This window comes from Acomys minous (genome assembly GCF_964271855.1).
Source record: "Acomys minous genome assembly, chromosome: 1".
In the NCBI taxonomy this organism is placed as follows: Eukaryota; Metazoa; Chordata; class Mammalia; order Rodentia; family Muridae; genus Acomys; species Acomys minous.
In genome coordinates, this window is record NC_140483.1 from 97,630,874 (window position 1) to 97,658,832 (window position 27,959).

The 27,959-nt window shown below is 42.2% G+C and overlaps 1 protein-coding gene across 1 annotated transcript in view; it reads left to right on the top strand.

The window, feature by feature from the left end:
* The window catches only part of LOC311592744 (small ribosomal subunit protein bS1m), a 101,196-nt gene continuing 73,237 nt past the window's right edge, over positions 1–27,959 (top strand). The window contains exons 1-2 of the mRNA XM_084773498.1: positions 1–262; positions 19,446–19,627. Coding sequence (XP_084629624.1) covers positions 53–262; positions 19,446–19,627 — 392 coding nt within the window. The 5' untranslated portion in view covers positions 1–52. The remainder of the gene's footprint in view (positions 263–19,445; positions 19,628–27,959) is intronic.

Consider the following 27,959-nt stretch of genomic DNA (forward strand, 5'->3'; position numbering starts at 1 on the left):
TTTGACCCGCCCACGTTCAGGGAGGCCAGAGGTGAGAGGTCGCGCGGGCATCATGGCGGCGCTGTGTGGGTCCCACGCCGGGACTGCTGGGAGCCGTTTCCTGAGAGTGCTTCTCTCTTCCAAGCCCTTTCGAAGTGCAAGCTCGGGGAGCGGCTCTGGGGACGCGACCCACGACCCCTCCGCTCCTCGGGCGCGCTCGGGCGGCTTCGCGAGCGCTCTGGAGCGGCACTCGGAGCTGCAGCGGAAGGCGGAGCTCGGACCGGTGAGCAGGCCTGGCGACGCCACGTCCCGACGCGGGGCCAGCGTGGGGGGTGGGGCTAAGCCCGCGACCCTGGGGAGGGGCCAGCATGGGGGCCGGGCAGGAGGGTGGCAGTGTTGTCGGGGGCTTCCCGGGTGACTTAAGGACGGGGCGGGGACAGACTGACCTCCCGCTGCGGAGCCTGTGGCTAAGTGCTTCCTTTCTGTTCTGCGGCTTTTTACTGCTGAGTGGGTCCCGCCCCCTCGCTCTCTCCCAACCTCCCCACCCCTCTCCCACAGCCACCAATACACTTGCAAGTCACTTTGGGCGAGAACTGGGTGTGTGATATAGTCTGTCAGTGTTTCGCTTTCCTTTACTGAAAAATGGCCTTAAAAAAAAGTTTTATTTTTCCATTTGTGTAAACCGATATTTGCAAAATAGGATAAAACGTTTATAGGTAACGTTTCTAGTGGAAATAGACATAAGGACAAGGCTGGGGAGTTTTGGTTTTGGTTTTGGGTTTTTTTTTGAGACAGGGTTTCTCCATGTGGCTGTCCAGGAAACTTTTTGTAGACCAAGTTGGCCTGGAACTCACAGACATCCACCTGACTCTGCCTTGCATAGTGCTGGGCATAAAGGCATGCAGTACCACACCGGGCTAAGGCTGGAATTTTTATTTTTAATTATTAGATTCTGTTATACATGAAGTTGGGTTATATAAGAAAAAACCGAGTTTTCTGGTTGTGTCCCCTAGGGGATAAATAGTATGGAACAGTAAACATGTAGACATTTCTCTGGATTGTAGAGTCATTTTAGTTTTGAGTGTCAAAACTTTTCTTTGATCCAATAATGAGAAGGACCCAGGGTCATAATTTTGTGATTTTTTTTTCATATGTAGTGGCTTAAAACACATTTTTAATTTTTACTTATAAAACAGTAGGAGTTCTTTTTTAAATAATAAAATATTTTTTAAAAAAAGGTAAGACAAAAACCTAACGCGTTGGAGTTGGACAAAACAAACAAAGAGAAGGAAAAGAGTCCAAGAGAGGGCACAAGAAATAGATCCCGCTTGTCCACACACTCAGGAATCCCATAAAAACACTAAACTGGAAGCCATGCCATATAGTGAGAGGGCCTGGCCCAGGACCTGTGCGCACTGTTTCAGTCTCTGGCTTCATATGAGCTTTGGTTATGTTCATTTGGAGGGCCTGGTTCTCTTGGTGTCTTCAGTCTCCTCTGGCTCCTGCACCGTTACCTTGAGGGGAGGAATTTGATGGAGACATCCCAGTTAGGCCTGAGGGGTCCGCCTCTGAGTAGTATCTGCTGGTGGGGCTCAGTGTTTGTTCCCATCTGCGGCAGGAGGACACTTCTCTGATGATGGCAAACCAAGGCACCGACCTATGAGCACAGCAGCTTGTCATTAGGAGGCATTTTATTGGTTCATTGCTTTTCCATTTATTTCTTTATTATTTATTTAATTACTTTTAACAGTAGCATTTGGCTTTACCCTAAGTCCCCGGGCTATCTAGTCTCGGGTTCTTGGTCACTCAAGCAGTGTTTAGTATGGGAGTGGAGTGGGCCTTAGTCAACCAGATATTGGTTGGTTACTCCTACAAGCTTAGTGCTGCCGTTGTACCTGCAAATCTTGTAAGCAGGACACCATTTTAGATCAGAGGGTTTGTGGCTGGGTTGGTTTTGTATTTTTTTTCTTTTAGTAGTATGCACAGTACTTTTATGTACCAAAGACCGTAGGAGTTAAGGCTCTACACAGGCATCCGCTCAGCTTCTCAATGGTCAATAAATTGTGTACGTGTTGTCTTCAGCAATGGGGCCTTGCTGTCAGTTTGCGGAGAGCAACCTAGTCTTGGCAGCAGCTTGCGTTGTTTCGGAGTTCCCTTGGAACACTTTGGCCAACAACTCAATTAGATGTAACACAGTCCTGGGACTGGCAGCTCTGTTTGGTGTCAAGATAGGCAGTTGACACTGCCTCTTCCATTACTTGGTGATTTCAACTAGATGACCTTTGTATAAGTATGTATTTTAGGAAGTTTCTGATGTCTTAGGTGTTCATACTGCCTCTCAAGTGGCCCTCAATTTTAGTTATCTCTCCCCAAATTCCCTCCCTCTGCCCCCTCTTTTGTTCCTGTCCCACTTAATCCTCCTGTTCTACCCCCATCTATCCATGACTATTCTCTTTTCCTTTCCTAGGGAGATCTTTATGGCCTCTCCAGTCCCTTACTCTATACCTAACCTTTGTAGTTCTACAGATTGCAGCTTGGTTATCATTGACTTAACAGCTAATATCCACATATCAGCAAATATATAACCATCATTCTCTCTCTGCGTCTGGGATACCTCACACAGGATGATTTTTCTAGTTTCAGTCATTTACTTGACAATTTCATATTTTTCTTAACAGTTGAGTAATACTCTACTGTGTAAATGTACCACATTTTCTTTATCCATTCTTCTGTTGAGGAACACCTAGGTTGTTTCCAGTTTCTGGCTATTATGACTAGAGTAGGCATGAACATGGTTAAGCAGTGTCCTTGTATAATGAAGCAGACTTGGGGTATATGCCCAGGAGTGGTATAGTTGGATCTTGAGGTAGATCAACTCCCATCCTCCCAAGGAACTGCCACACTGGTTTCCATATTGGTTGTACAGGTTTTCACAGTAGTAGTTCTTAAGGAATCTCACTGGCCTAAAAAAAAATGAAATATTGAAAAGTTTAAGCTCTTTACTTTTTGGGGAGTATCTTTCCTTGTCTGCTTCCTCTTTGACTCAAGGGCTGCTTCTGTCATCTCCAGAGCTGACAGTGACAGCTAACTGAGTCCTCATACTCATGATAACCCTATACTCTGCTCCCTTCTTTTTATTTTGAGTTCTGTGAGGATTATGTTAGGACCACCCAGGTAATCCAATAATCACCCTATTTTAAGGACTGCTTATTGGAAGTCTTAATCATATCTGTGGGTTCCACATAGTCAATTGTGATCAGTTTAATGAAGGAAAGATCTGAGATATGAAAGAGTGACCATGGTTCCCTTTCCTTCTGAATGCTTTTATAGTTCGGGTGTTCTGTTTTCTCAGGAGGGGGCAAGGTGTATCCTGGCAGTCCAGGACATTTTTTGTTTGCTTTGCCCAGCTCATACTGTATGGAGTCTCCAGGGACAGCTTTTCTTCTTCTAACTCAGTTTAGAAAACACGGGCTACCCAGCAAGTGAATGCATTTGACTGGGACACATAGTTCACCAGTTTCTTGCTTATAATTCTGCTTATTCAGTTTATAAATAGTTATATATTTATTTTACTATTAAAATGGAAATATAATTTAGAAACTATCAATATTTTTTTTTAAAAAAGCCCATTGCTGCTTTGATTCAAAAGGGACATGTTAATTGATGAAAACTTGGTCAACTGGAATAGTGTCCAGCAAGGAACATGGCTTGATTTGACTAACCCCTTGCCAAGCATACTTGTGGAGAGTGCAAGTAATGTGTGTTTCAAACATTTTTTTATCCTTCAGGAAGCAAAAAGAGATGTTACGGACATCTGAAGCAGAACAAAGAGGTCACTGGCAGACCAAGCCACCGTACCTCAGAACATGTGCTTAATTGGAATAAAGGCTTTTACAGTAGAGTGAATGCAACCAGAAAGCTCACACACTTCCCACTTGGTAGGCATGGTCTGCCTATACAGATGAACTCCCTCTTGTTCCTTACCACCTGCTGGCCTTTTTATTATGTATGCATTTGCTGCTACTGTTTGCATTGCTGGGGCTGGAACTCATCCCCAGGGCCTCATCCATGCCTGTGCAAGTGCCCCGAGGCTGAACTCTGTCCTCGGCCCACCAGTGGGGTTGCTTTATGTTGGCTGACTAAACCAAACTTTGGGAGTTGAGAACTGGGATTGTTACCCCTCATCTCCGGTTTTAAGTGAAAATTGCTGCTGTTTATATTTTTTATTTGACAAATGAACTCATAAGATAGAAGTCACAAAAACCACTATATATATATTATATGTTTTACATAAGATTTCATTAGTAATGCTTTATGCTTGGTTTTTTGTTTTTTGAAGATAAACATTGCTGTCTCCTAAACAGATTATCTCCCTGTGCTCTTCACCCTGAGATGAGTGTCCCATGTGCTGTGTCACTGTAAAACTCATCCTCTGTTGCCTTGGTGATCGTCCAGCCATAGGAAACACCATTGAATGTGCCCTGCTTCCCTTCATTCTGCCTTTATAGTACGCTGACAGCTCTGTAGTCTCACTGCTGTCATTGCTGAGCCTGGTTTGTCTTACTTTGTAGTTGCAGCTCTTGGGAAGCAGGCTTAGGTTTCATTGGTCCTCTCCATCCATTGCAGAATGCCATACATTTGAGCAGGAATATATGTGATTTAAATTGTAATAAAATTTAATTTGATAGTTGAGCAATTATGCAAAAAATAGCAAATCAGATGCCCATTTTGGGTTAGAAAATATGTATGTGTAATAATGAAATTTCAATTGGTACCCCCTGATATTTTAAAAAGCATATATTAATATTATAAAATAATGGGTTTCATGCTGGCATTTTCATATATACCAAGCAGCCAGGAATTGATCCACATAATTTTTGGTCCTAATTTCTCAATGGAAGTTACTAGATAAAGGGAATTTGATTTGAAAGACCTGTGGGTCCTGTGGTTATGCATGTGCTCATGTGGCTACATCTCTTTTCCTTTGGCTCACTAGCTTCGATGCTGCTGTTTTTTTGGTGGTTGGTGGTTTTGCTTATTTTGAATATAAGGACCAGTTATTATTTATTATTGTGTATAATAATGCAGCTTATTCTGGTGTATAAAAGAACTGATAAGTATTTGCTAAAGGTATTTTTGTAAAGATATCTTTTTTTCTTTCTGGAGTAAGGCATCAAAGCCCAACTCTTGCCTCTGATGGGCTGTTACTGTATCTCTGCATCCCAGACTTTCCTTCCTGAATCCTAAATCTCTCTTATGTCACTTAGAGAGTATGACTAGAGTTGGGAACTGTTGTAGTTTATAACCCAGGTTAACTGCCTAAAGATGGCAGTATTGAGCAGAGAATGGGTTTTTCTGTGTCCAGGCTATTACTACTGTTTCTTTACAGTACTGTCCCTCTTCAGTACATTGTAAAGGTGGTTTCCAAGGACTTTTAGAGTCGGCACAGTGGAATATCCTTCTACTTTAGGTTATTGAAACTAGTGACATTAAAGGACAGTTTGTAGTTTTATTTATTTTTACAACATCTTAGATGGATTTCATACAAATAATTTTAAATATTTTACTTTCTTGTTAATAATTTCTTTTTTTTAATTTTAAAAATACTTAGCCAGGCATAGTGGCACATGCCTTTAATCTCAGCACTTGGAAAGCAGAGACAGGTAGACCTATGTGAGCTCAAGGCCAGTGTGGTCTACATAGAGAGTTCTAGCATGTTCAGTGAGACCCAGTCTCAAAAAATCAAACCAACTAAACAACCAAAGCAAAGCAAAGCAAACAAGCAAAACATCATGAATTTTTCAGGGCTTTATTTGTTCGTTTGTGGAGTATGCAGTTCATGATAGAACATTGGTCATTCAGTTCTTTTCAGAAAACCAAAGGATTTTTTTCAATGTAAAGGGAGAATTGATCTTATTTTATATGTTTTAAGTCTACCAAGTAAATATAATAACAAAATTATATGCCTCATTTTTACCCTCCCAGTTATATTTTTCTCTTTCCAGTTTTCTATTGAAAATAGACATTTTAAGAATTATTAAATATAGCTGGGTGTGGTGGCACATGTCTTTCATCCCAGCACTAGGGAGACAGAGGCAGGCGGATTGATGTGAGTTTGAGTCCAACCTGGTCTACAAAGTGAGTCTAGGACAATCAAGGCTACACAGAAAAACCCTGTCTCAAGAAACCAAAAATAAACAGATAAATTTGTAAAGGAATATTGAAAAATGTTTCTGATTTTAGCCATGGTACAGCCCTTTTTCATTACATTGTAGAATTCTGGAAGAGTTATTAAGAGTTAGTAATAAAAATCTTCTGAAACATTCATTTCCACATTAGAGGAAATTGCCAGTTAATATTAAGACAATGAAATAGTAGCATGAAGTAGATAGACTTCTCAAGGGAGTAGGCTTTCTCAACACAGAAAATGTGCATCAAAGCCTCGAGCTTCCAGAAGGGGAGGATGATTTAGAGTTAGCATGTGCTGTATGTGAACGGTATGGGCCTGACCCATTTAGACTCTTTTCTGACTTTCAGCTCAGTCTTAGTTTCTCTAGTAGATCTTTGTTAACACTGTATTTTGCCCATAAATCGTGCTGCCTTTTAAAAGTGTCTTTGTTTTTTTCCTTCTAAGAGTTACATTAAAATTTCATTTTTTGTTTACATTAATTAGTCTTAAATGTGATTATAGTCTTTAACTTTGTCTTTATTTATTTATTTTTTTAGCATTAATTAGCAGAGGGAATAAGAGAAACTAACTACATTTGAGCAGAGTCTGATTTGTAAGATTTAGGGATGAAAAGTAAACAGAATTGATTCAGTTTGGGTCTCGCCTGCTTTTGTAAAGATTGTGGACCTCACTGTTGGTAGCATGGGCAGTGACTTATTGCTGGCAGGTTGTCATTTGTCTTCAAGGGTCTGTACCTTAGCCAACTGCCTGGACTCTTGACCACTCAAATAGATAAGAGTTCAGTTCTCCTGAAGACATGAGAACACTGAGAACTGGGTGCTCACTGGGGAGAGTCCATTTCAGAGAAATGGAAACATATATTCAAGCTTGGGCTTTAGGTCACGTGGTAGAGTCTTTGTCTAGTGTGCATGAAGCTCTGGCCTCCATCTCTAGCACTACATAAACGGGGAATAGTGATGGCCACACTATTGGTGGTAGAGTACTTGGAGGGTAGAGGCAGGAGGATCTGAAATTTAAAGTTACCTTTCTCTGCATAAGTAGTTTGAGGTTAGCCTGGATTACGTGACCAAACAATCAAAAAGCAAGATGTTCATATAAAACCCATACCCAAATCTTATCGCAGCTTTATTTTTTAATTTAAAAAGGTTTTTAAAATTTTGTGTGTGCAAAGTGTTCTGTTTGCTTATATGTCTGTGCATCATATGTGTGCAGTTGCTGAAGAGGTTAAAAGAGGAGCTGGAGATGGTTTTGAACCACCATGTAGGTGCTGGGAACCAAACCCAGGTCTTCTGCAAGAGCAGTAAGTGCTCTTAATCACTTAGCCATTTCTCTAGCCCCTGGAAGCTTTAATTAACTAATTATTTTTATTGAAGTTTTAGTTTGTTTTTTGAGATAGGGTTTCTCTATGTAGCCTAGGCTGTACTGGACTCACATTGTAAACTAGGCTGGCCTTGAACTCACAGAGTGCTGGGATTACAGGCATTTGCCACCATGCCTGACTTTTTAATTTAAATTTTTATTTCATATATATAGGTGTTTTCCCTGCAAGTATGTCTTTGTATCACATGTGTACTTACTTGGAGCCTTCAGAGATTAGAAAAGGGTGTTGGATCCCCTGGAACTGGGATTACACACATGGTTGTGGGTACTGGAAATTGAACCCAGATATTTTGGAAAAGGCATCTCTTTAGCCAAGCTTTATTTTTAATGTTGGAAACAACCTATATGTTTATTTTTTTAAAACTAGTTAATGATTAAAGGTTTACCATGGTACATTATCATCACAGAATACTGCTTAGTAAGTCCACATTCAGGGTGTTGGTCCAGCTAGATTATGTTAGTGTCCTTTTTTCTGTATGGAATGGTGCCTTGTAGTCAGCCTTCCAGCAGGTGGCAGCCGTAGGGAATGCTACTTTATTGGGAAATTATCGTTGCTCTCTGCTCCTGGTTGATTGCTTCATCATTTAGCAGGGACTGTAAACATGTCACCATAGGTAAATAGAAGTCAGTCTTCCTGAATTCATACATAACCTCCTGTCCACAAAAAAGAAGGGGCTTAGGACTGGGGAGCTAGCTCACCAGGTAAGAGCTTTGGCTGTGCAAGCACGAGGACCTGAGTTCAGATCCCACATACAAGGCTGGGCGTGGCCATACATGCTTGTATCCCAGTGCTGAGGTGGCAGAGACAGGAGGAGCACTGGAGCTTGCTGGTCAGCCAGTCTATGTGAAAGACGGTAAGCTCTAAGTTAGCTACAGACTCTTCTTCAAGGAAATACGATGGAAGAGTGATAGAGGAAGACAGCCTCCTCCTTTGGCTTTCAGAAGCATGCGTGTGGATTCGTGCATCTATATACACATGCATACACCAGATACATTTCACATACACACAGACGTGCGGGGTGTGTGGAGTGATAATACACCTGTAACTCTAACACTACTTAGGAGAAAGACACAGGAATATTGGGAATTCAGAGCTGTCCTTGGCTATAAAACGAGTTTAAGACTAGCTTGGGCTACCTGAGATCTTACAAACAAATAATAGATGGGTGCCTGGCACCTTGATAAATCTTGTAGGTGCCCAGTGGTCTAGGGCATGCTGCCATAGCTCTCACTCAACACTGAGGTGCAGGTGCATCCTGACTGCCGCCCATTTGAGAGGGGCAAAAAAGTTGATTGATGCCCACAGGATTGATGCTTCTCTGAGGTCATTCCCACTGACCTTACATGAATTGGATTAATTTTGTTCCCCAAAGTTTCATGTATTAGAAGCTTAGTCTCTAGTGTGGTCATGTGAGAGGTAGTGTGTCATTAGATGTGCTGTCCTCAGAAGTAATGGCTCTCACTATTGCACTACTCTACTTGGACCCTGCGAAGGCGAGTTGTTGGGAAAGCACTGGACCCTGAGTCACTCCCTGTCGTGACATTTCATTTTCTCCATGTGCCACCATATAATACGGCTGGAGAAGCTCCTCTGTAGAGCCAACACTCTGCTGTTTGGAGCTTTAGATCCTGAAGCTAAGCTCAGGAAGTATTGTTCCTTTCTAGAAATCGTGTGTGTGTGTGTGTGTGTGTGTGTGTGTGTGTGTGTGTGTGTGTGTACATGTACATGTACATGTTCCTGTCTGTCCTGCACTCTAGATATCTTTCTGACTCCACTTTCCTGTCTCTGGATTACAAAGACACTGCATGTGGCTTTCTCCCTCTTGCTTCTGAAGACCAAACTTAGGTCCTTGAATTTGTGAGACAGGCACTCTATAATGGCCAAGATTATTGATGATGAAGAAGAAGAAGAGGAAGAAGAAGAAGAGGAGGAGGAGGAGGAGGAGGAGGAGGAGGAGGTAGTGAATGGCAGCAGATACTGGCAAAGGTAGAAAAAAGGGAATGCACAACTCTTGGGCATATGCTCAAAGGCTCCACATCTTACTAGAGACACTTGCTTCCTCATGTTCATTGCTGCTCTCTTCATCATAGCCAGAACTTAGAAACAGCCTGATGTCCATCAGCAGATGAGTGGATAATGAAAATAATGAAGGACTAACACTGGCTGCTTTATCTTCATTCTCTTGCTGTCAGAGAGGGCTGTTTATATCTCTCCTGTGCTTTGTCTTCTACTTTCCTGTCATGTTCCTTCAGAATTCCTGACCACCCAGCAAAACTATTTACTGTGTTTATACAATCAACTTAAACCATTTCTCTTTCCAAGCAAGATGCTGCCTGGGCATGCTGCTCAGAGTTCTGCCTACTGATCTTTGCCCCTGTCCTTCAGTTTTCCCTTGGTTCTACACTCTGTGTCACCTTTAGAAGGCTGTCCATGTCTCCATTCTTTACATCTGCTGCAGGACGGTTCCAGATGCCACTATATCTGTCAGCTCATACAGCCCAAGACGTGAAACAGCTTGTGTGAGCACTTGGATCTGCTGTAAAATGTTCTCCTGTTCTGGATTGTCTTACTTAGGCTTTCCATTGCTATGAAGAGACACCATGACCAAGGCAGTTCTTATAAAGAACAACACTTACTTGGGGCTGGCTTACAGTTTCAGCGGTTTAGTCCATAACATCACAGTGGGAAGCATGGCAGTATGCAGGCAGACATGGTGCGGCAGAAGCCAAGATTCTACACCTTGATGCAGAGGCGGCCAGGAGACTGTTTTTGCAGGCAGTCAGGAGCGGGCTCTGCATCACTTGAGCACATATATGAGACCTTAAAGCCCTGCCCCATAATGGCACACTTCCTCTCACAAGGCTACATCTCCTCAGGTAAGGCCGTTCCACCTAACAGGGCTACTTCCCATCACCAAGCACCATCAGACAACTATATGGGTCCATTAGAAACTCGCAGGTTCGAGAGTAACTTGTAAGAAAGATAGAAATGCAGAAAAATGTACTTGGTGCCTTTCGACATCAGTGAGAACCACTAGTCCTTGTGCTTCTACTAGGAATAAGGGGCATGTTTATATGTCCCGGACCACTAAACTTAGAGTTTCCCCCGTAGCGTAGTTCAGAGTCGCTGCTGCTCACTCCGAGGTTCCATCAACAGAGTGATGTCTAACAGAATGAGCTGACCGTAGAATTCCTAAGGCTTAGATTATAGCATAAAGCTGGGGAGCTTACAGAGGAGTGAGCTGTGGGGTCTTTACTATCAGATGTCAGATCAATAGTGGCATGGCAGGTGCTCAGGGATCCTTGATTTGTTCCAGCAATGACATTACATCTAGAACAGTAGCTATAGTTGGACTTACCACTAAGTTTTTGATAATTAATCATCATCCCATAAGACCCATCTATTTTTTACAGGGTGGGAATGAGGTAGGGCCTCTGTACATGGGTCTACGGAGTCCTTTGTGCTGGCAGCAGTGGCTGCAGTCCCAGCAAGGAATGCAGAACTGCCTTTTGTTTACTTGGTAAGTAGAGACATTTGAGAGCAGTGGTTCTCAACCTTCCTAATGGAGTTTAATACAGTTCCTCATGTTGTGGGGACCCTCAGCCATAAAATTACTTCTGGTGCTACTTCATAACTGTAGTTTTACTACTGTTATGAATTATAATGTAAATATTTTTGGAGGTAGAGTTTTGCCAAAGGTGTCATGACCCACAAGTTGAGAAATACTGTTCTGGTGTCTTCTGCTGCCTTCCCCTAGTATAGTCCTGTGGCCACAGATTAGAACCAGTGTTGACATTTTGCCAGTTAACCAAGTGTATCTATTCCAGTTACACATTCTAGAATGAGAAGATAGCCACAGAGTAGGTACATGGGAGAACTGGGTGAAAACACCATCTTGTGGTCTCCAACGACCTCTGTTCTGACTGTTACAATTTTTCCCTTCAGGAATTAATGCCAGCTCAGGTAATCTCTGAAACATTTGTTTTCTCTTACTCAGTGCACAGTTACCATGATCAATAGGCATAGCTCCCTTTGAGACGGTGAGGAAGAAGCTTGATAGTGTAAATAGTTAGCACACACAGTAGTGCTTTCACCATGATACTTCCATACACACAAGTATCTTCTTTTTCTCCTGTTTTGCCTCCTACTCTCTTTTGTTTCTTCCTGTTAGGTACCTTCCTCCCAGACAGAGACGCCCCTCTTCAGGTGGCAGGGCCTTGGAATGAGCTCCTAGTCATTTAAGAGATGGAAAGTTTGGAAATTGGTTCAAGTTTGGGGGCTGAGTCATGAAATCACGAAAGTCACTTGTGACTCACGCTGAGACTTCTTTTCATGAAATTGAGAGGTTTTGTTGTTGATGTTGTTTTGGTTTTTTGTTTGTTTGTTTTTTCATCCATTTCAATTCCAGGAACAGTATAACCATCCAACCTGAAAGGGCAGACTCTTTTGATAGCCACTGAGCTCTGAGACTGTGCTGACCCATTCTGCTGTCCCACAGAACTTTGCCGTGCCCTTTGAATCCAAGGAGCCCTTTTGAGAGCACTTCTCACTGTTAGTCTCGGCTCCTACAGTGGCTAGAGGAGCCACCGCACCACGAGTTCTTTCAATACTGTCGGTGTCTCCTAGTCTTGGTGAGGGGATACTGTGAAGGGCAGGTGAACAGCTAATAAATAGGTAACCCACTCCAACATTCCATTCTCTCCAGGCCCTTTGAATACTTTAGCTGGACTCAGGAGGGGATTGCAACTTTATTTAGCATAGGTTTGTTCAGCCAGACAAGCGGACTATTGAAAGTCACTGCCAGTCACTTGCACTGACATACTGTGTTTACAGTCACCATGTTGCAAGCCCATCTTAATATCCTGGACCTGGAACAGTGCTGTTTTCCTCTCATTATGACCTGGTATGTGGAGAGTCAATGCCTACATGCCAATGCAGTGTCTGTTAATAGGAACTGACAGATAAGCTGGGCAGTGGTGGCACCTACCTGTAATCCCAGCACTTAAGAGGCAGGCGGGTCTCTGTGAGTTCAAGGCCAGGTTGGTCTAGAGTCTAGGACACCCAAGGCTACACAGAGAAACCCTGTCTTGAAAAACCAAAAAAAAAAAAAAAAGAATTGACAGATATTATGGTTCTTTAGTGTAGCTTGGTCCTTGAAAGTTTGCCTAGACTTCTTAACACAAGTTATCCTTAGAGCCTTTTTGTATATATGTGCTGTGTGTACTGTGCATGCATGTGTGTTTGTAGGTGTGTGGCATGAGCAAATGTGTGTGCATGCCTGTGGATACCAGAGGCTAACATTGGATATCTTTCTCAGTTGCTCTCTACCTAGCTTTCTGGGACAGAGTCTTACTGCACCTGGATTCACCGAATTCAGCTAGACTAGCTAGCCAGCAAACCCCAGGGACTCTCCTATGGAAATAGGATTTTTTTTTCTTACGTGTATGTCTGTGTGAGTGTGTGTGGGTGCCTGTGGAGGTCAGAAGGGAGCATTGGATTTGTAATGGAGCTGAAGGTACAAGTGGTTGTGACACTCCTGATGGATTCTGGGAACTGGACTCAAGTCCTCTGGAGGAGCATCAAGCACTCTTTAGCTGCTGGGCATTTTCCCAGCTCACATCCTCATGCCCTTTTCTTGGTTAGCCTGACTAGAGTTTTATCAAAATCTTTTAAAGAACATCATTTACTAGTTTCTTTATTGACTTCTTGTTTTTAATTTTACTGCTTTCTTCTCAAATTTTAACTTTCCTTTCATTTACTTTGTATTTAATTGGAGGTGGAGATTTTGGTGAATGATTTCAGAGCTTTTTCAAAATTTATAACATGCAAATTATATTTTAAAGTTATAACACTCAAAGCATTGTTTTTATTGCATGACACATAGTTGGTGAGCTCTGCTTTTATTTTACGTAACTTCAAGGTACTTTTATAGTTTTCTTGAAAGTTCTGCTTTGTCTTTTGTCCGTGGAAAGAAATATGAAGTTTACTGTCCAACTACTAGCTGATTTTTGAACCCTCTCTTTAGTTTAATTCTATTGTGGTCTGAGATCAAATACTGTATGATTACTCTTCCTTCTCTCCCCCTGCCATCCCTTCTCTCCCGTCTCCCCTCTCCTCTGCCCCATCTTCCTTTCTGTGCGATGCAAATGCTAGGCAGCACTCTGCCAGCGTCTGCACATCCAGCTAAGCACTGCTTAAGTCTGTGAAGGTGTGTATGGCTAGAAGTTAGCCTGACATGGAGAGTTTTCCACATGAGCTTGAAAACAGTATACTCTCCTGCTGTGGCATGAGACCACCTACGCCAGTGGTCTCCTTCACTTGAGCAGTTGTGGTGCTGAGCTCACCTGGGTCTTTACCAGTTCTGTCTGTTTCTAATAGTGGGTTGTGTTGGAATCCCTGAGTGTAATCGAGGCTTGCTCCAGTTGCCTTGTGGTTTTGTCAGCTTTGCCTCACATGTTGGCTTTCATGGTTATGTTAGGTCTGCTGTTTACTCTGTCATAGATGCATAGGATTGCTGCCTTGTCATTGAGGATCGACCCCCGTGTCATCGATGAACTTGTTGTTCATGAACAAGCTGTTACCTGTTAGGTAGATTCATGAAGGAAGAATAGGGGAAATTGAAGTTACTTTTTACATTCTTGCTCCTTTTGCAGTGTTCTTCTTTTCTTTATTTAATCCAAGTCTCTAACCTGTACAAATTTCTTTCTCTCTAAAGAATTTTTCTGAACCTTTCTTGGGAGGCCTGCTGGTAATATAGTCCCTCTATTATTAGTATCACTATCAGTATTATAATTATTATTGTATTCTAGGAGCACCACCAGTCCTAACAAACATATCTCCAGAAACTCCCAAATGCTTCCTGTTGGGGGTTATTATTCTGGTTAATTGGTAAAATTGGGTAGTGACTGATTCTGTAAGAAATTTAAATTACTTTAAAATTTTTTGAGGGGAATGCTTACCTCTAGGCACCTATCTAGGTACCTCGAGAGGAATTCTAGAGGTTCTTGTGTCAGTTGGACAGAAGCAGAGGCACAGTGGCCTCCTAAGGAGTGGGAATGGCCTGAGCAGGGAAAAGGGGGTTAATAGCTCAAACAGCAACACCACCTGAAAGGTTAGGGGTTTTATGCCACATGGTAATGGGCTTTTTTGGCTGACTTGCTTAGCATATGCTTTCTCCTTGATTGTGTGTTATATGTAGCTCTACAAAGAACTTCATGCATCCTATGTCTCATTAGCATTTTAAATCTCCACTCAGGGGTTCTGTGTCTTAGTACTATAGTGGGTCACAGGTCACCGTCTGAGGCTAGAGTGCTTCTGTACCTGTGCCGGGGCCCAGGCAATTGTAGTTGACTTCCACTGGGGTTTCTAGCCTTCCTCTTTGCCTGCAGGTTTTGCTTATAGTTTAATTTGTACATCTGCTTAAAATCTGGCCTCACTGTGTGTCCTACTCTGCTGCCTTGGTACTCATCTGCTAAGCAAAGTAGTTGAACTATTTTATGTTCTTGTTTCTTTTAGCACTAGTAACCTTTGATTTAAAGCTACATAGTAAATGTCCTCATAAACATAGTGTTGTTACATATATACCATTATTAATTATTAAAATGATATATATTCTTTGTATTCTAGAGTTTTTATTATAAATAATGTAAAGAAAAATAGTTCTAGACTAAAGCTATTGCACTTAGTACTTGGTGTAATTTTGGGGTATTTGTGGCTGTGTACTAGCACTAAACATGTTTATGTTTGTGCTAATACGCATAGGCATATATACAGTGTGTCATAAGCTATCAGTTAGACACCAACGTTCACTGAAATTTTATGTAGGCTTATGTAGTAAAACTCAGATTTATAAAATTACCTTCCTTCCTTCCTGTGGTATGGCTTGCATACTGCTGACAAAGCTTTGTAATCAGTTAACAAAAGTTACCATTTCATCGATTAGAAACCTTTTTGACTGCCAACTCCTTACAGATGTTTAAGCCACTGCTCCTGCGGACAGTACAAGAAAGACTCGTCATACTGAGCTGTGAAGAGCTGCTGCTTTCAGCAGCTGTTTGGACCCTAAGCCTGTGTTGTCACATTGCTTTAACTGTATGTCCCTCTGCTCTCCACATAGTTCATATTAAGGCACTTGTTTCCTGCTGGGACCAAATACCTGAGAAGCAGCAACAGCTTAAGGAAATACGTGTTATTATTGGCTCATCCTTTGAGTGGGTACTGCAGTTGACAAAGACGTCTGTGGCACAGTGGCAGATGGCTCAGTGGTGGCAGGAGTGTGCATATGGGACCTTCCACCTCCCTCCGCATGGCAGAATAGAAACAGAGCGCCTACCAGAAGTGGGCTGGCCTGCTAGATCCTTCAAGGCCTTCCCCCAGTGACCTACTTCTTTCAGCAGCATTCTGCCGCCCAGCAGTTCCACAGCGTTGTAAAGCAGCACCAGTAACAGTAGACACTTGACGCTCAGACCACAGTGGCGCTCAGCAGCCAGGTTAGACTTGAGAAATGAGTGAACGGAAGGAGAGTGCTGTTCCCTGCATCTGAAACCCCTTCACCTTCCTCCCTTTTTACCTAGAGAGTTCTCTCCAGTCTTCAGTCTTCTACGAAAGACAAAAGTACATTATCATAGGCGTTCAGAGCTCCATAGCAACTTTTCCTGTCCTTTTTTCTGGATAGGTTTTCACTCTATAATCTACTGTACCATGGAACTCAGTAAGGTGCTTAGACAGATAGTGAACGCATGACATTGCTCTTGCCTTGGCCTCCGTTTTAGCTGAAGTGACAGGCGACATGAGTTGGTGTGCCAAGCTCTCTAACCAACTTTAAGGAAGCAGCTGTCCCAAGATACCTGCCTTCCTCCTGACCACGGCGAATGAGCTTTATGGTGGTGTTTTCTGTCACTCACTGAGTTCTATGGGGCAGACCAGCAGTTGACAGTGTGTCCAGCATGCAGGGAGCCAAGTGTGGCTTCAGACACTTTACAAACAGGACACCCTGTTGTCAGAATGTATTGTAGGAGTTGCCACATTTGATATTTTTAGAAATCACTTGTGACAAGTAGATGAATATAGCTTGGTTTGGACCCTAGGAATTCAGAGATGGTTCTAGATAAAACTGTAGTTTTTATCTGACTATCTAAAATGACTTCCACAGTCAGTGAGTGATGATGAATACACAGTGTAAAACAAGTTTAGGTGTTGACACAGGAGTGTGGTGCTTACAGTAAAATCCTTCACTTGTTGAAAACACATTTGCCCGGTGTATGCTCGAGGATGTTTTTGTGCATAAATGTGATAAAACCAAAAGTAACAGAAGAGAAAGAAGTATCTAATTTCCATTTGATTTAAAAATAATTATACTTTTAGAAGATTGCATAATGGAATAAATATTTTAAAACAGATTTACTAAAAAACTCAAGGGAATTAATTTATTTTTACCTATTAGTGTGTGTGTGTATGAGTGTGTGTGTGTGTGTGTGTGTGTGTGTGTGTGTGCGCAGCACAGCTTGCCTATGGAAGTCAGAGGGGAACTTGCTGGACCTCTCCTAAGTGGCTTTCAGGAATCAAACTCAGGTGCTCTTACCCACTGAGCCATCTTGCTAGGCCAAAGGAATCCGTATTAAGCAGATACACTGTTTTCTGAGTGAGAAGTGCTATTTGCTTCCACATTGCTCTTAGCCCAGGCATCTCTTACAGTTATGAAGGAGATTGTAGGTTTTAGGAATAGGCTGTAAATGGATGTTTAACTTTGTCTCTTGTTTTCTGGGGCTGCAGCTCTAATGAGTCAGCCAAAAGAAAATTAAGAGAAGAGAAAACCTGGTAGGGATCAGCACAGAAATGGAGTAATAGAAAGTAAGGGAGTGTGGGTGGGGACCCTCCTAGCTACAAGCACTGTGAGGCCCACATGGCTGTCTCTCTGGTCTTCCCAGCTGCTCTGGTGGTGGCTGCCATGGGTGGCTTAGTGGCTTTCAGCCGAGGAACATAGTGGCTACCTAGTGTCTTCCCCATGACCCACTTGATGTGACTGTTCTGTCACTAGATTGCATTTAGGGCTGAGTAGTGTTAAGCCTCTAGGACAGTGGTTCTTAGCCTGTGGGTGTGACCCTTTTGTGTGTGGGGTCACCTAAGGTTGCCTAAGACCACAGGAAAACACAGGCATGTGTATTATGATTCACAACAGTAGCAAACTTACAGTTCTGAGGTAGCCATGAGAATAATTTTATGCTTGAGGAACTGTATGAAAGGGCAGCAGTGTTAAGACGATTGATGACCACTGCTCTTTGATGTGCTTTCCATGTCCCTGTGCAACACCTGCTGTTTAAAGTACTTTTCTGAGGAGTTTTAATATTGTACTCTGAGGAGTCACAGGCTGCTGGGATGAGCTCCTGGCCACCCTGATGTCCAGATCTACTGATATAGCTTTGGTTTATATTGACCTTCTGTGCTAAAGAGTCCTTCCTGTTGTGTTACTTCCTGCTGCAGTAGATCATCCCCAGAAACTGCCCCCATCCCCACTTTAGCACCCAAGGGACTCAGCATCAGTCAAGTGTCTTGCTCATAAAATTATGGCCCATGAACCAAATTCTACACCTTAAGCATCTTTTGCCTTATTTATAAAATGGAGTGTGTATTTGTTTTCTTTTTCAACAGGTATGCATTTGAAAAAGGTGGAGTGGTGCCTCTTCCCACCAGCCTGGCCTCTTGTTCTCCCAGGGACCCTCACAGGGCCAGGCAATTGAGTTTGTAATCCTCAGGGTAGCACATTAAACTTCTGAGGGGCTGGAGAGATGGTTCAGCGATTAAGAGCACTATCTGCCCTTTCAGAGGTCCTGATTTCAATTCCTGGCAACCACATGGTGACTCTCAACCTCTATACTGGGATCTGATGCCCTCTTCTGGCATGCAGTTGTACATGCAGATAGAAAACACACACACACACACACACACACACACACACACACACACACACACACCTTAAAAGTAAATAAGTAAAAATGAAATCAGATTCTGTTACAAGTGTAGTTGTGTAATAGAAGATGTGTGCCACTGAATGACTAATAATCCTTGAGTAACATGTAAAACTCATTCATAATTCAAGGTAGGTAGAGTTAGATCAAATTATTAATATTCCTCTCTGATTTGCTCTCACAAATAGAAAACTTGTACTTACTACACCAACATCTACACACACATTCCATATTCAAATTAAAGATGACTAGAAAACACATTTATATTCACAGATTTCTGAAGAAGCTTATCTGAAAAACCATTGTTAGAATAAGAAAATACTTTGGTAACACCCTGTACCCACCTTTGCAGCAGACATTTTCAGAAAGATTCCTAGCACAAAATAGTGAGAGGCTGCTTTAACTTTGGAGTTTATGCAGAAAATAAGAGGGGTTGTGAAGACAAACCCAATTTGTTAAAATTACTTTATAGCAAGAACTCATGACTGTGATGAAAGCCCGTAGGCATTTCAATCTGAATAGCCACTCATCTGTTTTAAGTGGGGTGACTCTCTGGACCAGGCAGTTCTAGTCAGTTCTGGGAGTGAGGTCAGTGTGCTCTCGCTGGATATGCTTTGAGATCCCAGCCTCTGACAGTGCCACCATCCATCCCTGCTCTCCTCACCTCTGGGCTTGTGAGACTCATTCTGGCCTCGGCACCCTACGCGGCCCTTTCCTCTGGTTCTTTTGTGAAAAGGAAAGAGAGGAGGAAGAAGTGAAAGAGTAAAACTGTCTTTTGGAACAAAGTTCCACCTTTGGTCTTGAATTAATTCTGTACAGTGTGAGTGTACAGCAGATTGGCTTTGTGAAGTTTTCTCTTTAAGTCTCTGTTAAACTTACCCTCATCTGTTTGATGGATTTCATATATATAAATATTTCTTTTCCTATTTAGGAGTCTCCAAAGGCTGTGGAATCCTTTGCCTCCATGCTGAGGCACTCTCCACTGACACAGATGGGACCTGCCAAGGACAAACTGGTCATTGGACGGATCTTTCATATCGTGGAGGATGATCTCTACATAGATTTTGGTGGCAAATTTCACTGTGTATGTAAAAGACCAAATGTGGATGGCGAGTAAGTACAATCATTTCCAAGTGACTTCAGAGTATTCCTAGGGGTAGAGAAATGACTGTCAGTAAGTTGCTTGTTCTGCAGTCATAAGGACCAGAGCTCCAGCCCTGGACCCCAGGTGTGGTCCATGCTCCATAATCCCAGTGCTGGGGAGGCAGAGACAGGTGCATCCTTAGGGTTCCCTGGCTAGCCACTCTAGCCAACCTGGGGACCTGGAGGCCAATGAAGAATACAAGATAGACAGTGCCTAAAAATGACCTCCAAGCCTGGCAGTGGTGCTGCACACCTTCAATCCCAGAACTTGGGAGGCAGAGGCAGGCAGATCTCTGTGAGTTTGAGGCCAGCCTGGTTTACAGAGAGAAACCTTGTCTCAAAAAAACAAAAACCAAAAACCAAAAAAAGAAAAGAAACAAGACACCCAGTGTTGAGATGTTGACTTCTGGTCTCCATATACATGGGAATGCATATGTCCCCCAAACATGTGTCTGTGTGTACACATACACAGTAGTCATAAAGGTTGATATGCTGACAGAAATTTTGAACACAGGTGATTTTTAAAAATTTACTGTGTTCTTTGACAATTTCATACACACATACGGTGCACTTTGGTTGTTCTTACCTCCCTTCCATCCTTATCAACTGGGCCCTTTCCTGGGTTGATGGCCTTTGGGTTTGCTGTGTGACTCATTTAAGTTAACCAGGTCCATCTGTATGACCAGTGGGTTTTAACCACACACTGGAGCCTGGGAGGGTCACTAGTGTGTACAGATTGCAGCCGATACTTTCCCCTCCCTGAGTCTGATGTAGCAAACAGTTGTTGTTACTGAAGTCTTGTGGAGGAGCAGATGTGAATATATATCCTCTAAAGCTGTTCCTCAAACACTCGACACCTCTCTGAGCAGAAGCAATAGTGCCTTTTTAATTAGTAGGCAGCGTACCTATACTTTTCAGAGGAAATGCAGTTATGTTTCACGCAAAGATGGTCTCTCATCTCCATTTATATCTTCTTGCTGTCAGGGAGGGACACAGCCTAGTTGTAGTGGCCTGTTATTCTTCCTGGTTGACCTGCTGTGGCAAATAGAGTATGACCATCATAAGAAGACACCTTTACAGGCAGCTCTGCTGATATACCTCTCAGTAGATAGTTCCGTATTCAGTCAAACACATTGCAACTTCCAAATACCCGAGATCCTTCCACTCTTCCCTTTTGAGGCATGGTATCGTTGTATTGCCCGTGCTGGCCAAAAATTAAATGGCAAATTTTTAAGTGTCAATATAGTATGTTTTGAATTGTCTTTGTAGTGCAGCTTTAAATGGTTAAATGTTAAAGTCTGTTGCAATATTTATTAAATCATAGCATTTCATTTAAAACTGTCCACAGACCACATGAATACACATTCCTACAGAAATGACTGCATGTAGCTCCACCTCAATCTGTTTTTCAAAGTGAAAATGTCTACTTAAAAGTCTTTTGAGGGAGAGGGATGAGCAGTTTACAGTGCTTTTGCAAATAAGATGTCTAGTTTTTAGAGCAGTTGCTGTTTTCATGTCTTTCCTCTCTCTCTTTCTCCCTCCCTCCCTCTTTCCTTTCTTCTTCTGTCTGTATTTAAGAGTTAAATGTGTACATGTCTTGGTTTTGTAGTTACCTGCTGTAGCTATCTCTCAGCTCTTGTTTACGCAGACCAGAGGTAGTATCCAGTTACTGCCCCTAGAAGTACCTAGTTAAGTTCTCAAGCACTTACAATGTCAATAGGTTTATGAGTGAAGATCCTGAAGAGGGTGGTGCAAGGCTGATACACTCACTGGTGTGTTCATCTAGTCACTTACACTCCTGGACACTTCAGGGCGCCAGGCACTGTTGACAAGAATAGTGAAAATCACCATTTTCTATCCTTGCAAAATAAAGATTCTACCTAAGGGGTGTGAGGGGAATAGATAGTAAATAAGCATATGAATCAGTTTAAAATAGAACTAACTCTACAAGTGGAAAGGTGACAAAATGCAGATGAGTAGAAATAACAGCAGTTAGAAAAGCCCCCCCCCCCCACTGCCTGTATTGACAGAGATGTGAAATGCTTTAGAGGACCTTGTTTAAAATGATAAGCGGAAACCGAAGCTTAACCTCTCTTCCCAATTCTGTGGACGAGAGTGATAGATCTAAATGTGCCCAAAGAGCAGTTCAGTTTAGTCATTGTTTAACCCGAAGAGTCTGATTATTTTCTTCTTCTGCTTACAAATACATAACAGGGTTTTAAAGAGAGAAACTAAGTTAGGATGTTCTTCGTTCAGCTTTTATTGTACCACAAGGGTTTCTACTGTCTACAGAGAATTAAATCTCTTGCTTTGTATGTGTAGAAATGTGTAGGTTCTTCCTAAAAGCCTTCAGTTTACTATAGGTCTACAGATGTGTCTGCCACTTGGAAAGTACTGTAGGAGTGTAAGGCCAGTGTAGCTATTATTTGTGTGCAAAACATGTGGGTGGGAGCTTTCAATCAAACACTGACCTGACCTGTGTCACTCTTATGGGAGTAGGTAGGGCTGAGGTCAGGCCTGGCAGCGCCTCACCTCTGTGCTCCCTGTATCGCCACACAGATCATGTAGCTTGCTACAGTTAGGGGTTTGAGAGGTCTTTGCATCCTGCCCCCCCCCCCTTCATTCAGGTGTTTGTGTGTATTTGAATTTAGGACAATTAAAGAATGGGAAGATACAGTGACCGATAACTAAAATCAGGTTAAATGTAAGTTTAGATTTATGTTTAACTTCCTTAACATTATTTTAGGAAATATATTTTATGGTGTTTCAGACTTGGAAAAGATGGTAGGAATTGAAAACCATTCTGTTTACTTCAGTATTCCCATGAGCTGAGCAGCGTTTACTAATCTCCATAGCGGTTGCTTTGCTTTATTTGAGCTGTTGCCTTGCATCTTAAGACAGGATCTCACCTGTAGCCCAGGTTGGCCGTCATCTTTCGGTGATCTTCCTGCTTCAGCCACCCAAATTCTGGCGTTACAGATGTGTGCCACCAAGCCTGGATTTAGCTTTTTAAATTTTAATACCGATATGTGAGTCATATTTTAAATACATGATTTCCAACCAAAAAGTCCTTTTGCAGAAAGGTTTCAGGGGTAGTTGGGGAATAGAAAATGCTAAGAAAGCAGGACCTCCTGCTCTCAGCACTGCTGAGTCTGCCTTCTGGGGGTCAACCTGTGTTGGTCCGCTCTTACCCACTGAGTCCCATTATAGCCTTTCCGTTGTTGTCTTCAGTGTTAATTCTTTGTCTGTTTGTTTGTTTGGTTGGCTGGTTTGGTTATTAAAGTAGCTCAGGTTGACCTTGAACTCACCATCGCCTTCTATGCCTCAGCCTCCTAAGTACTGAGATTACAGGCATGAGTCACCATGCCCAGCTAATTTTAATGTTTTGAAAGACTCCAGAGTTTGATTTTTCTAAAGAACTGATTGAGCAAGAACATTTGAAGGTTGAAAAACAAAGCTAAGAGTGACTTTCCTCACCCATAGTCCAGCACTGAGGCAGAAGGTCAAGGTCAGTCTGGGGTCCATAGTAAGTGCCAGCCAGCCTGGGGACACTGAGTAAGACCTTCTCTTAAACTCTCCTGCCCACACCTACACACAAAAGGTGAATAAAAGATTGTAAGATTTGGAAGTATCTCTTTCTCTTTGGTGGCCCTTACAGGGCCAGTGATAGGCCTAAGTACAGTGTAGGCGTGGCTATGAAAGAAGGTGGGGCAGAGCTCCACAGTGGCTCCTTCTTCAAAGAGAAGGCGGGGCTCTGTGTCAGTGTGTTTAAGTTGATTGGCTTTTGCTTCTCATCCTTATAGCATATCTGTTTGTTTTGTCTGAGTCTCCTCTTGTTTTTTCTTGACCAGAGCTCCTGAGATCTAGACAAAGTATTGTTTTCAGTGTGTTCCTACTCTCTTTTCTTTCTTTCTTTCTTTTAAATATTTTTTTCTGTTATATGCACATATGTGCACACAAATTAACAGATTTGTCCCAATGTGAATAGTTCACAAGAAACAAAATATAGAGAATATCGCTGCTACTGTCCAAGGGAACAAAATGATTCTCTGGGCATACTGTGCTGCAGTTACACAGTTAGTAATTGACAGAGCAGAGTCAGCCTGGTGCTCTGGGTTAATCCAGAGTCCATGAGGGTTTTCTTTCTGACTTCGCTGCCTTCCAGATCATGAAACGTACTCACACGTCACCAAAACTGAAATGGTTTCACCTATGCAGCACTTTTCTACCAGGGACACTGAAAACAGCGTGTTAGTGAGAGGGAGATGCAGATCTGCTAAGGAGTACGGGGGCGTCTGTTGCAGTATGCTGCCGTGCTGGCTGTGCTGCTGGCTGTGCTGGCTATGGTTGCTGTGCTCTGAGTGAGGTGTGTGTGACCTGAGATTCAAATGTTGATTATATCTTAGAAAGTTGAGCTACTGGGAAGAGTGCTTCCCTCATGAGTGGCATTAGAGCTTCTGTGCAAGAGGCCCCTGAGAGTTTCCTGAACCTTCTATGAGTTGAGGATACAGAGGTCCAGGACTTGGCCTTCATCAGACACTGACCCAGCTGCTGCCTTCCTGGACTCTCTAGCTTTCGGAACTGTGAGAAATGGTTGCTGTTGTTTGTAGGCTGCCATTTTTCTGGTGCTTTGTTGTAGCATTCTGAACTGGCTAAGAGAATGGTATTCCACATTTTGATAGCGTTGTTGCCAGTAATGTAATGAATAGTGGGCCCAGGCTTTTTAGGGTGAATCAAGATTGTAGTTTTACTGAAGTCAGTAGCAACAGGATTGGTTGTGTTTAACAGTGATTGCTAGAATCAGCATGCCTCATGCTAGTTACAGATGCAGTTTATTTGGCAGGGAACAGAAGTCCGTTGATACACATGCAATACTTAAATTTTTAATTCTTTAGTGCTTTTTATAGGATGTAACATCTTTGAACTTCATTGGGCCTAAAACTTAGTCTTTTTATGTTTTTTTTATGTCCCAATGTCCAACTTACAAATATGAACTTATAATTTTATAACCTCACAGTTACATAGAATTATGCTCAGGAACTAAGTAAGCCCCCAGTTCTCTAGGGTTTTTTCTTTTTCGACTCTTTTTTTCTGCCATGATGTCCATTTCTGCTCTCTCAGATCCTCTACATTTTCTACATCATTGTGTTGAAACCTGAAATTGGTCACCAAATTTGTTGTGCTTAAATCAGAACAGCTACTGAGTAAGGACCTAGCAGCCTTTCGTGTGTGTGCACTTCAGCACATGAGCTTCAGCATGTATTGTGACAGCTTCTCAACTCTGTTAGCTGTGTTCTCTTTGGCTTCTGGGGATACTTGGTGCCGCCAAATAACTGATGAGGGAAGTGTAGCGGGGGTGGGGTTTTGCCTCTGTTCTCTGATGCCCTTGACAGGGGTTGTCACATAGGAGGGCATTGTCTGTTGAGGCAGTCAAGGTGCTGAGTGTCTGGGACATGAGCATTTGTCATGGTAGAAATCTTAATGCCTTCAGTAGAACTAGTAGGGAAAATCAGGTGGGATTATCAGATTCTAGATTGTATTTGAAGCAGTGACAATTCTTACAGTGAACTTGTAAGTCGATGATAAAATTCCTTTAAAAGATTGTTAAGTCTAAAAAATAGCTTTATGATATTGATTAGTTTCATTACTTTGGAATAGACTTGTAAAACATTTATTTTTAAACAAACAGGGCATAGTATACTTTTTCATTGAGTCCAGCAAGCTTTTAAGTGTATAGGTATTAGAGTAGTTCTCAACCTGTGGGACATGAACTCCTTGGGAGTTGAATGACCCTTTCACAGGGGTCACGTGAGACCATTGGAAAACACAGTTATCTGTATTATTCATAACAAGAATCATAACTAGCAAAATTACAGTTATGAGGTAGCAATGAGAATCATTTTATGGCTGAAGGTCAGCACAACATGAGGGACGGTGTTAAAGGGTCATAGTATGAGGAACGTTGAGAAGCACTCATGCCCATTCTTTTAATTCCATTCCTCAGGGGTGGAGATTAGGGGCAGTGTCCCCTTGCCTGTGTCGGGGGGTGGGGGGGGATATTGTAGCTAAAGTGAGTGAGGGGGACAAGAGGCTTGGTCCCCAGCTGAGAGAGCCCACATCTCCTGGGAACCTCGGCATTTTAGTCACCCTGGGTTAAGGAGATGTGATGAGAGAGGTGGCAGGTGGACAGGATACAGGTTTTCAGGAGTATGCATGCTGCTCGAATGCGGCTTCATTTTGAAGGTGGCAAATAGCCACTAAAATATTCTAACATGGATCACACTTGTGTTTCAGTGACATCATTCTGGAAGAGTTACGCAGTATTTATTCAAACACTAGAGGAAACATGCTAGAGTTAGATCATTGAAAAAACTACTAGAAAGAAATGGTGGCAGTGTGACTAAAGCCTGAGGGTGGGGAAAGCAGAAAGGCCTCAGCAAAGTAGGGAGGAGACTGGTCTTGTTCGCTCACTAGTAATGCAGGAGGCAGAGGGTGGGTTTTGCACAGTATTCCATTTCAGATGTGACTTTCGAGGTAGTAGTGAGTGGGGTTGTGTTGGGAGGTAGAGCAGGAGGTGTTATATTTGTCTCTTTGTCTCTTTGCTCACATGAAGATTGCTTTGGTTCTTTCATTTTAATCCTTGGGCATTCAACTTCTGTTTAGTTACCAGGCAAGGAACACTCTGTCTTTACCAAAATACAGACTCTGCAAGGTTCATCAGTGCTTACTGCTTTATCAAAGCCTCCGAACCTTTTCATTTCATTGTTACATTTTCACTTTTCAGGGATTGCAAGCGTTTCTTTAAAATCTACCTCAGTTGTATAAGTAAAAAAATCCTTTTATTTATTAATGTGTAAATGAGGGTTGTGTCTCTTACTGCATTATCTCTACTCTGGCATCTCTATCACAACACTTATGATTGACAGCTCTGAAAATCGAAGAGTTTCAAAACAAGCATGATTGGCAGCTCTAAGGTAACTTGCACGTGCCCTGAATGTTATTTGTACTTTTGTTTGACACTGGGGTGGAGTAAACAAAGTAATTTCCCAGTCTTTGTTTCTATTTCAGGTTATGAAATATATAGGGTCAAATAGACAGTGGAATATATAGTGAGTGTTTCAAAGACTCAAGTTTTCAAGGTGTATTATTGGCAAAGAGAAAATAAAAATTTCAATTGAGTCTTTATTTCAGAAGAGATAGAACACACTTTGAAAGTATGTCTATTTTTGCCTAGATTGGTGACTTAGACTTCTCTATGAGGTAGTTCTTCAATACATCTTTGATAGTTTAAAAGGAAAAGAGCGCATTATATTTAACTTTTTTTTTTTTTTTTGAGACAGCGTTTCTCTGTGTAACAGCTCTGGCTGTCCTGGAACTTGCTCTGTAGTCCAGGCTGGCCTCAAATTCACGGAGATCCACCTACCTCTGCCTCCCAAGTGCTGGGACGAAAGGTGTGTGCCACCACCGCCCAGCTATTATATTTAACTTTAGATAAAAGGCAAGTTATACAAATTCTATGTTTACAAGTGGTCAGATTGTAAATTATGATATTTTCTAGAAATGTCCGAGTTGTAGAACTATGTGGTGTAGACTGTGCATAGTATTAGGAAGCTTCAAGTTTTCCTGGTTGGGATGCATGCCATAGAAACTGCCGTTAGATCTTGCTCTGTAGGCGGTTGTTACAGGGTCTGTTTTCGTTGCTAGCAGAACTGATTGCTTTGTAGTCATTACCTGTGTGCCACCCTCTTGGCAGAGATGGTCAGAAGTGTTTGGTCTCTTTCTATGCCATCTCAGGACTGCATAGATCAAGAGCGAGTCTGCCTATGGCTTGGTGTGGGATCTCTCAAGGAATACAAGCCTTTATATGTTCACATGAAAGACTCGATGTTAGACCCTCAGTAGGATGGAGGAGGAAAGTCAGGTCTTCACTCCTGCATTTGGCTCAAAAGGAGAAGTTCTAAATACCAAAACTATTTTAATAGAGGATATGGGTTCTGTTGTAGCTGGTGTAATTTGCATTGATTCATTGCTGCTTGGTAACATCTAGAGACTTGGGCTAGCACTTCAGCATGTATTTTGTAATTTGGGGTTTTTATAACATAAACAGTGCCTCACAGTTGTTGAACATTCCCTCTATGTATGCAAAAATGAATAAAATTTCATGCATTATTTTCTTAAACCTTGTTTTTAATTCTATGATTAATATTGTTAAAAAAAAAAACAAACCACTGAAGAAACTAAAGCTGGCATATTTTAAATAACTTACCCCAAGGCTTTGACAAGTAAGGAAGCATAAGGAAGC